At 46.6% G+C, this 11,136-nt stretch overlaps 1 protein-coding gene across 1 annotated transcript; it reads right to left on the bottom strand.

Moving 5' to 3' along the window:
- Positions 1-5,920: 5,920 nt before the first annotated feature.
- Positions 5,921-9,564, bottom strand: LOC100823340 (serine/threonine-protein kinase RIPK). Its single transcript, XM_003561508.4, has 5 exons — positions 8,875-9,564; positions 8,641-8,776; positions 7,395-7,531; positions 6,719-6,842; positions 5,921-6,617 (listed from the first exon to the last, which is right to left on the bottom strand). The coding sequence occupies exons 1-5, from the start codon at positions 9,331-9,333 to the stop codon at positions 6,103-6,105; spliced, it is 1,371 nt and encodes a 456-aa protein (XP_003561556.1). The 5' UTR covers positions 9,334-9,564; the 3' UTR covers positions 5,921-6,102.
- Between the last annotated feature and the right edge of the window lie 1,572 nt (positions 9,565-11,136).

Raw genomic sequence — 11,136 nt, 5'->3', positions numbered from 1 at the left:
GGTAGCGGTAGCGAAGATGATGATGTCCTGCGGTATGATCTGGCGAATGATTCCGGGGAAGAAATAAGGATCGATGAGGAGGCTAATGTGGAAGGTGAAGGAGCTCCACGTGGCAGGATTGCCGAAATGCTAGATGACCCGTACCTACGGGAGCAGCTGGAGGACCCCGAAGATGAGGCAGAGTCCGCTCAGTTCAAAAAATTGTTGGAGGACACAAACACACCCTTGTATGATGGAGCTGACGAAGAAAACAACGTGCTCGAAGTGACGCTCGAACTTTTGAGGCTAAAGGCAGCCTCATGCTGGTCAGACAAGGGCTTTACGGGCTTGTTGAGTTACCTTGCTTCGGTTTTTCCACAGCCAAACAAATTGCCCAAGAGCACATACGAGGCGAAAAAGATTACATGCCCGCTCGGATTGGATTGTGTGAAACATCATTCATGTCCAAATGACTGCATGGAATACATTGGAGAGTACGAGAACCATGAGAGCTGCCACATATGCGGTGCATCGAGATACAAGAAGAAAAACGCCAGAGCTGGCGAAGACGATGGGGAAGAAGTGATGAAGGGCAGGCCGGCAAAGACTGTCTGGTATCTTGCGGCAGGTGGCCGAGTTGAACGTTGGATGCAGAACGTTAAGGACGCGAGGTATCTCGTCCATCACGATCCGGCGCAGGCTGCATTCGATCCTGACGGGCACTACCGTGTGGAGGAACATGGGGTCCTAAGATATCCTGCCGATGGGACTCAGTGGAGGAACTTCGACACGGCATTTTTGGATTTCGGGGCAGAGCCCAGAAACCTGAGGATTGGTCTCAGCACTGACGGGATAAATCCTTTTGGAAACATGAACAACAAGCACAGCACATGGCCAGTGATCTTGTTTGTCTACAACCTTCCTCCATGGTTAATCATGAAGAAAAAGTACATCCACATGTGCATGCTCATACAGGGTCCAAAGCAGCCGGGAGCTGACATAAATGTGTATCTGCAGCTAGCGAAGGATGAGCTGAAACAGTTTTGGAACCCTGGCAGAGTGGTTTGGGACGCAAACAGGAGGGAGTACTTCACGATGAGAGCAGCACTTTCGACCTGCGTACATGACTACCCCACGAATGGAAATACTTCATTCTAGGGTGACACATGGGTACAAGGCCTGTACAAATGCGGGGAAAACACGACATCGGAGAAGTTGCCCGCTTCATCCAAAATTGTGTACATGGGCCACCGAAAGTGGTTGGATGCTAAAAACCCTTGGTGGGATGACAAGGAAAGGTTCAATGGGAAGACGGAGCACGGGACAGCGCCGAAGGAGAAGTCTGGTATGCAAATCCTCAAAATTGTGAACGATCTGGAGGTTGTCCCTGGAAAGATTGCTGCGAAAAAATATAAAAAACCTGAAGGCGTCGTGTGGAAAAAGAGGTCCATATACTGGGACCTAGAGTACTAGGCATATTTAGAATGCCGCCACAACATAGATGTCATACACGTGAAGAAAAATGTATGTGACAGCGTGCTGAGGTTGCTGACGAACATTCCAGGGAAGACGAAAGATGGACCCAACGCACGGAAAGACCTGGAACTCATGTGTATCAGGAAAGAGTTGTGGGGCAAAGATCAAGTGTCGGCAGCCGACAAGAATGGTTTCGTGACGGTGACCACGCGGTGTCGTCTTGCATGTTACAACCCGTACAAAAACGAGTTACATAGGATGTGTCAGTGTCTGCAGGGCATTAAAGTCTCATCGAACTACTCGTCGAGCATCAAGTATCTAGTTGACACGAAGAGTTACAATCTATCTGGCATGAAATCTCACGACAATCATGTCATACTCACTCAGTTACTTTCAGTCGCAATCAGAGATATCATGAAACTTAGGTGGGATATTTCTTAAACCTGGTTATCAAACGAAGATCACCTACTTTAAACGTAGGTGAGATATGCAATGTTTTCTCTTCTGGCGTGGCCGTGCCCTCTACTGTAGAGGAATTATGACGAGTGGGCACTACGCTCGTTAGGCTAGGCTAGGCTAGGCTAGTCTAGGTAGTAGGTCGCACGTACGTCACAAGCGACGGAAGAGGCGATGGAGCTGAATCTAGGAGTACGCTCGTACGAACCGTGGCGGAACCCCCACCACCCGGCCCGACCCGCGGCTACGACTGCGCTCGCTCGTGAGGATCTTGGCCCCAGGCTAGTGTCTGTGACTACAACTACTCCCGGCCGGCGCGGCGACAGGCTGCAGCACTGCACCCATCAATCTTACGTATTTGGCCGGGGTACAGTTATACGCGCATATGTACGCAGTGGTAGCATGTAGGCAGGGGAAGCACCGCGACCTAACTGCGTGCTAGCTTGTCCTTTTCTTCGTTATTACGACCGGGTTTGGCCAGGCATACATGCGTGCCCGGCCTCTGCGTGCTATACCTATCTCTGCCCGTTCTGACACGGGAGCTGCGTGCCACTAGCTCCGGCCTCGCCGTCGCGCGCCTGAGTCGTGGGATCTAACCTAGCTCCATCTATTGAGAGTAATCACAACTTTCAAATAAAACAGATCTAAAAAGTCCAGCGCAAAAAAAAAAACGATCTAAAAACATAGTTTGTGTACAAAGATCATTGTATAGAAACTAAACACGTACGTGACATACGCATACGCAGGCACCCAGCTGCTCCCTCTAATTCATAAAAAATGTCGTCACTTAGAATAAAATTTATACTAATTTATTATAAAATTTACAACACTTTTTTTTTTATGAATGGGAGCATTTGGGTTAGTCAACACTTCACGTGGAGCTATTGACACAAACCGTGCGTCACAATTATTTTTCATCCGGATTGGCTAAACTCAAATCCCTAGAAACGTATGAGCTCGACTCACTTGATCATGAGATATAACGTGCGTGAGGATGGATGTGACGTGGCAAGTCGAGTCGGTAGTGAGCCGGGAACCAATTGTTTAAAACCATTTTTTTTAAACACAGTACAAACATAGACGCTCACAACACGCGCATGCACTCATCCCTATGAACTCACGCACGCACATCCTACCCCTATGAACACTTCCGAAAAATCAAACCGGCAGATCTTGAGAGATTAACTAAGTCAACGCAGACGTCTTGCTGTTGACGGGTACGTCACCTACCACTGAAAGAATAACACCGGTTAAATCCTGAAATAATTCAGAAAAATGTAACAACCATGTCAAGTTTAGGATTAGAACCTAGGTGGGTTGATTTCATCACAAGGAATCAAGCCACCTGAGCTAAGCTCAGTTCACTGCTTTCTTTTTTAATTCCAAACATATTTTTTTTGCGAGCAAAAAAAAATGTATTAAAACTTAGGTATTACATTCTTGCAGAACTAGCTCCACCACAGACGGTGGACCAAAATCCAACCACAAATTCGCACGCTGCTCCACTCTAGACAGGTTAGCCGGTGCATGACTTGTGTGGTTTTGACCTCCATCCGATCGATCCCATTTTACAAAAATAACTTGTCTATCTAGACACAAAGTTCTAATTCCTTCACCAAGTAAGCAAACTGAGAGCGGTCTTGCCCTGTCCCAGACCCAGCACGGATGACTGCCACACAATCCGTCTTCAAACAGAATTTCATCTTCTCATGCCTCGAGGAGGTCAAACACATAAATTTCTTGTAAGGTGGTGTCTCTCAAACTCGCCTACGGCCTAGCAGCGTGCAAAAGAAAACTAGCTACTCCTCCATTTCAAATACACCTCATATAGATATAGATTTGTGCACTTGGACCAATGCAGTTCTTGTTTCTAGTGCCTGACCACTCGTATTGGATTAATAGTAAATGGATGTGAGTAGTTATTGGTCAGGTGCGGGCATCAAGAAAAAAATGAGGTATAATGTGAAACAAATGAGAAAAATCTATACGAGGTGTATTTTGGAATGGAGAGAGTACCAACTACTATCAATTTTTCTCCCTATGCTTCTTCTCTCTGCTCCGACATTCATATACCGATATCGTGGGGATAGTACACCCATTGATTTCTCGAGATTATATTTAGTGAATTTTTAGAGTATATTTGGATTAAGTTGTTTTTTTACCAAAAACTGTAAGAGAGGCTCCGACAATGTGGATGTTTATATAGACAGGGAATAACGACCTAGTTAAATTTGTTTTGTTTTTCTAGTACGGTTCACCTTCGACGAGCTCACTACCAGATTTAATTTATTTGCAAGTAGTATAGTTTATCAGTCCAGCTCATCACCTAGATAATGATACTTATGTCTACACCGAAATAAAATTACACCAAGAATAGTTGGGTGCAAGTAAATCACCTTTGATGTTCTCATCACGACCAAGATTGATCACCACTCAAAAAGAGTCAAATCGCCCCATCTCTATAATAAGTAAACACCCTTATTTTTCCCGAGGTTGTTGGAATTACAAAAGCTCTCTCAAACAAGAGAAAGAAACATACAATTTTCATAGATATTTAGAATATGTTCCCTATGGTAACTGGCTTCATGAGTGATGAAGACATCCCAGCCATCGACGCTACACCAACAACCAACGTACCTATCACACGAAGTCGCGCCAAACTGATAAGCGATCAGGTGAACGCTAATTTAACTTTATCTCACAACTTCAGTGATATGGTTATTATTTCATCTCCATTGTTGTTGGTTGAACTCAGGTACACTACTGAGGAAATCCATCAACCTATGAGCTCTTGAAGAAACCAAGTGAAGAAGCAAGTTAGAGGTATTTCCAATGCACTCAACGTTTTCCTTTGTCTTTCGGCTGTGCTACCACCCACCTGGAGAAGAGACGTGGCAAGAGGGGTATACCAACAGAAGCTAAATCAAATTTATTTTCCAAGCCAACCAATCTCACATTATTTGGAGCTATGTATCAAAAGTTATGCCCAGTTTGGTGAGTGGTGTCTTGGCTGTCAAATGATGGGGGAGATTTCGAGAGAAACTCTTCAATAACTCTCCAAGTTGACTTCGTTTCTCCAAGAAAGCCAACCATATTTGAGTCATGTTCACACCTAAGAGGGGAGGTTGTCTCTTAGTATAAAACCCCATCTCCCCCATCCTTAGAGGGGTTTTTGTCAAACCATTTAGCTAAAAGGTTATGCAGCAAGATTGCTGAGAGATCCTTACTACCTTTGCTCTTGTGAGTTCATCCGGATTCGCGAGAAGGAGCCTCTGATTCCCCCTAATTCGTGCTCTACGGTTCCGGCCGTTTTGTGTGGGTTAGTCCCGGTTTGTGGTTTTGTGATTGTTCGGACAGCGAGTCGGAGTTCTTGCAGCTTCGGATCGTTTTCCCCAACGTACGGGTCGCATCCAACCTTGGCAGGTTAAAGCTAGTTACCCCAGCTGCTTGCAGCAAGTTATCCCCTCCCAATTCGATCCTACGACGTGAAGATCGGGCCACCCTCGGACATCAACTCTTTCAAACGGGTTTGTGCCTATCAATGAGTTATGGCCAACAAACAATACCTGCTATAAGGTACATTGGTCAAAGTTTCATAACTACCTTATCCCATACGCCAACAAAAGCTGCATCAAAAAGTTAAAAAGGAGATGGCCGTGGAATTTTTTTTTTCTCGAAAAGAAGGGAATACTCGCAGCCTCCGCATCGAAAGATTATATAACTTCGGAGGTCAATTGACGCAATTTGCTCAAATTTAGAACCCAGTAAATTCGTTTTTTGCTTTTCTCATATGTTGCTTGCCTTGGACTATATGACCTCGTTTACTTTAACTACTGAAAAAATAAACAAGTGGCCAGGGGAGCATCACTGTTGTCTGGTGTGGCCTTTGTCCCACGCAGTCTAAAGGTTCCCTGCGGTGTGCATGCTGCCCTTCTGTAACATCGACCACAACAGCAAACAAAAACAAGACAAGTGCAATCACATCATCATGACTGTACATGCACTTTTCTTTTGGATCTCACAGTAATAAAAAGGATGCAGTAAAACGATACGCCAAGGCAATAGCAACTAAAGAAACAATGGAATTAGAAACAGGGGCGCAATCCTGACCTCCCTGGTCAAAGGCAGTGTACCACCCATCAACATTTACACTCAACATTTCATACAATCAGAATGGCAGCACCGTTAAAACTAGACTTTCCCGGGCATGTGCCACTCCCAAAACTCCTCACTTTTGCCTGGACCCCTCCTCCTGTCAGTTTTCTTTGGAGACCTGGCTTTATGCCTATGAACACCATTGCTGCTCTCCCTCTCACCATTTTTTCTCCTTGCTGTTCGCTCCTTCCTAGCGTCCTCCTGTGAGGCCACAGACATGGCCGGCTCACTTGGCCCGTCGTCTATGAGGCTCAGCAGTGGCTCCAGGTCTTCTACAACCTTGGACATGTCTGGCCTGCTCTTTGGGCTGCCGCTTAGGCACTGATACGCTACCAAGGCCGCCTTATGAGCCCCACTGGTAGAATATTTACCCTCCAGTGCAGGGTCCATTATTCGGCCCAGCTTTTGTGGGTCTTTAAGCCACGACCGCATGTGCTCAACCAAATGGCGTTCTCTGTTGGGCCTGGTCTTGTCCACGGCCCGCCTGCCTGAGAGGATCTCGAGGAGAACCACTCCGAAACTATAGACGTCGCTCTTTGCCGTTAGATGACCTGGAAATCAAACATTGTAGAAATAGTTTAGAAATTAGAAAAACAATGTTGCTTCCAAGTAAAGATTTGTTTTAAGGGAGAGGGATCATGTGTACACATACCAGTTAAGATGTACTCTGGCGCGGCGTAGCCATGGGTGCCCATGACACGTGTCGAGACATGAGTGTCGTCGCCCTCTGGCCCATCCTTAGCGAGCCCAAAGTCTGAGAGCTTTGCCTTGTAGTCCTGGACATCGATGAGAGCAAAAATTTAGCCATTTCTGTCATCGCAGCAAGCCAGCAACACTATTTCGTACGTGCGCTAACTTCTTTTACGTGATCTACCGTTGACTAGCTGGGCCACACTGAGCTGAAGGCTGCGAGGTTGTCAGTTGGGTCCATTACGGCCTAAGAATCTGTATTTGTGAAATTTTGTTAGGCTGCAGCCCAATCGTTCGCATGGGTACCTTTTATTTGACGGGGCTACTTATAATCGGACAGGAAATCCTTGAACCAGCTAGATTAATCTTTTCTCTCTTCTTTCTCTTTTTTTTGCAGGTCTTTCTCTCTTCTTTCTTTTGTACGAAGTACTACATACGTACTCTTGTGCTGAAAAGTCGCATGCCCCAGTGGACAAGTAGCACTGCCAGTACTAAGCTAGCAATTAAGGTACCACCAGTACTTGTCAATGGTCTAACACCTACTCCTACGTAAGGTTTTGAAATTTTGATGAGCTCATCATTTGTGTGAAGTCAACCGAGGAAAAACTGGCATTCCAATACGGAGTAGTACTACTTACCGGGTCCAGTAAGATGTTAGATGTCTTGAAGTCGCGATAGATAACGGGCTTCTCCGCGTCGTGAAGGAAGGCGAGGCCCTTTGCGGCGCCCACCGCAATGTTCAGCCGGGTTGACCACGACAGAACGGGGGGAAACTCTGCGAAGAAAAAAGGAAATAAATATCTTTACTGTGGAACACTCCAATTTACATGCATTCACCTGAAATACGTTAGCTCCAATTATCTGGACAGCGACGTCAAGAAAAAAATGCCATCGCCAAAGTTAGTTCTAAAGCACGTACGGGGCGTCAATTATCATGTCTAATTTTTTTTAGTTGAGGCGCCTATTCAATACCAAAATTTTGATCCAACTTTTATACTGTTAGGTTCAGAACACAGTTGAAACAAGCTACGCTAGAACACAAATGTAAAAAGCCTAGCTAGTTCTTCAACAACTACAGCCTTTCAGTCCTCAGCCGCCCACAGGAAATGCACGCACGTCCCGTTGGAACACAAGGAGCCCGGCAATGAAGTCAACAGGGTGACGTAGAACTGGTCAACCACCCCATTTGGACATAGTTTTTTCCTCACCCGTCCTTTTCTTTTCTCTGGTTAATGTCAATAAATCGATTGTTGAAAGCAGCTAACCCTAGATGGGTAGTAGCTAGAAGAAGAATACATGTATAGGTAGATGGATGAGGACAATGTCAAAAACAATGGGTGGTAGTACTACTACTATAGTGGTAGTGCAATGCAACTAACTCTAGTCTAGTCAGCGGCTGGCTAGCTCTAGCTGTCATCCATGAGCGACTGACGACGAAGTCGATCGATGCTGACATGGCATGGGCAGTACGGCCGTCGGCCGAACTAATCAACGCATGCAGCTGTACGTTTCTTTTTCTTTAACTGCGGCATGCTGCACGCGTTGCTTGATCGAGCGAGCCTGCACGAATCGATCTCCCACCTAATGACGAATGAATCAATCAAGATCCCGTGTCGGTCATACTAGATTCTACTCTCTCGATTTAGTACTGCTCCACTTGAGAATGTCAATTGGAGCAGATGTAGCTAAAGAGATACAGTTTACCCAATGATCATGCAGTCATGTTTTTGTATATAGCTAGTAATATTTGCAACATCATCTAGTAACCAACATCATCTGTGTTGGTTACTGCTAGCTAGTTCAAACATATACTCTTTTTTGACGAATCGGAGTAAGTAATTAAGAAATGTCGCTAAATCAACAAAAAGTGGTTTAGCAGCTTACTTTTGAAGAGATGGTTCTCCAGGCTGCCCTTGGCCATGTACTCGTAGACGAGCAGCCTGTGGTCCTCCTCGCAGCAGTAACCGACGAGCTTCACCAGGTTCGTATGCCGGAACTGCCCCAGGAAGATCACCTCAGACTGCAGCAAGCAAAAGCAAATCGATCAATCGATCAGCACGCACCAATTAAGCTCTCCTTGTGTCGGCACCGTACGTAGTAAAGTGGGTACGCACGCACCAGCCATTCCTTGTGCCCCTGCGTGCCCTCGGGGTCCCAGAGCTTGACGGCGATGGACTGCGCCTTGAGGCCCGGCTTGGCCTTGTCGTCGACGGAGCCCTTGTAGACGGGGCCGAACCCGCCCTCGCCCAGGAAGTTGGAGTCCAGGAAGCCCTGCGTGGCCGCCTTGAGCTCCCCGACCGTGAACACGTGGAGGTTGGAGCCCACCAGCGACACCGACAGCTCCTGGTCCGACGCCGCGCTCATCACGTCCGTGAACGACATGCGCTGCCCGGCCACCGCCGAAGCCACGGAGCCTCTTTCCAAGTCATCCTCCCCGTGCTTGTTCGTCGACCTCGGGCCAGGCCGGACCTTGCCGCTCCCCGCCTTCTTCTTCCCGCTGCTGCCGCCCAGGCAGCTTCCGAAGAGGGACACCCACGCCGACTGCTGCTGCTGCTTCTTCTTGGACGTCCTCGCCATAGATCACCGTGCGCCTGCTACCATGCAACGCTAGCTTGGAGAATTGGTAGTCGACGGAGAAACAAGCAAGAGAAAGCTTGAATTGTTGGTTGGATGCAGGGGATATTGGGATTAATTGGACCGGGAGAGCTAGCCGCCGCAGGAGTATTTGTAGTGCGGATGGAGCTTCAGCTGGTGGGGTGCTAATGAGAGGCGAGGCCGCGTCCGTTCGTGTGTGGCCGTGTGGAGAGATCGTCGTCGACCGTGCTTTTACTTACCTACCCTGCCGAATACATGGACGGCTTCCGTTTCCCAATTAAGTCCCACTGCCGCGTTGTTCAGGTGTACGTGCGACTTCCGTTCCGTCGGATGACATGTCGTCACGCTGACCGTTGACTCCCCCGAATTAAGCAAGACAGATCGAGCGGCCGGCGATCGCTTATTCGGATTTTCCCTTGTCTTTTTCTAATTTGTTTGTAGCATAATCAAGGATTTTGTGTTCTGATTCCAAAGTTGAAAAATTCCAGTCCTTACCATATGCTCATATTCCGCATACTAACTAATTGCAAGCTACTCCGTGTTTATCTCTACACAGTACACTTGTTAGCTCGTACTCCGTATATACATTTGTTGTCCGAATTAAGGAGAATGTCCGTACTAGATCCGTCGAACAAATTAGACGGCTCAACGTCATACAGTTCGAGATTTCAACTGAAGCATTTAACCCGCATGCACGTTGTTTAATTTTACAACTTGAAGCCTCCACCAAGCAAAATTACTACCCGTTAGGTTGAGGTATGTTTCAGACGACATAAACCTGCTTACACCCAGCAAATGCTTGTCTCGCAATTGTGTCCCCTCATTATTACGCCTTTTCGCACTCGCGCCATACAAGAAAGCCAGCGAGTGTCAACGTCCCAGGATATTATCGCAACAAAGCATCCTGAAGAAACCGCTTTACATGAATTTTCCCACACACAAAAGCAAAACTGAAACACATTTCCGTGCGTGTGTGTGACTCCTAACCATCTCATGCATCTGTGGTTCCTCATTTGCCACACGTACGAACGTATCCAACTTTAGAGGGCAACCTCGATAGCTAGGGGAAAGGAGATGGATTGGGTTTCTAGAAATTGTTGTAGCACAAGGCACCCACAGCCACAGGGAGCATTAATTCTGATGGGTTAGCTAGCACGGAGTATCGATCTCGTGCAAAGCTTGCGTGGAGACGCACGAGTTTAATTTTGTGGCATCTTTGTCCCAATTAATGCGATCATGATCGAGTAGGAACCAAGCCAGATTAAGATTAGGCTGAAACTTGTACACAAAACTAAACCAACACGCCATGACTCTCCTCTCTACAAGGAGCGCGCGGAGCGGTGGACTGAAGATGGACGGGAAATAGGGCTGGCTAACGAGCACACTCGGTTCGTTAAGCTCGGTTTGTTAAGAGCTCGGATCGTTAAGATCGTTATCGTTAACGATCTAAGACCATTGTTCGGCTCGGTTCGTTAAGAGGTCGCGACCGCTCGTTAAGCTCGTTAAAAACTCGTTAAGACATATAGATGGCATGTTGATCTAAACTTTTGGACATTACCTATTTGCTTGGGATAAATTTTGGCAGCAAACAAAATATATGAAAAGCTAAACAACGCTAGAAAGATTAGAAATAACACAACAAAAGATAAATAACAACACAATTCCAACATCAAAATAAGTTTCGGTAGCCACTCACAAGTGATGTACGAGACGAGCTCGCTAACGAGCTTAACGAGCGCTTGCCGAGCTCGCTCGTTAAGATCGTTAAGCTTAACAATCTGGAAA

Source organism: Brachypodium distachyon, chromosome 1 (genome assembly GCF_000005505.3).
Source record: "Brachypodium distachyon strain Bd21 chromosome 1, Brachypodium_distachyon_v3.0, whole genome shotgun sequence".
Classification (NCBI taxonomy): domain Eukaryota; kingdom Viridiplantae; phylum Streptophyta; class Magnoliopsida; order Poales; family Poaceae; genus Brachypodium; species Brachypodium distachyon.
The sequence above is the reverse complement of the archived record's forward strand: the minus strand, read 5'-3'. Positions and strand labels throughout refer to the sequence as shown.

Coding starts and splice junctions, on each gene's coding strand:
- LOC100823340 (XM_003561508.4), bottom strand. CDS start 9,333: ATGGCGAGGACGTCCAAGAAGAAGCAGCAGCAGCAGTCGGCGTGGGTG. Junction 8,777..8,874: donor AGGGGCACAAGGAATGGCTG/GTGCGTGCGTAC, acceptor TGCTTGCTGCAG/TCTGAGGTGATCTTCCTGGG. Junction 7,532..8,640: donor GGAGAACCATCTCTTCAAAA/GTAAGCTGCTAA, acceptor TTTTCTTCGCAG/AGTTTCCCCCCGTTCTGTCG.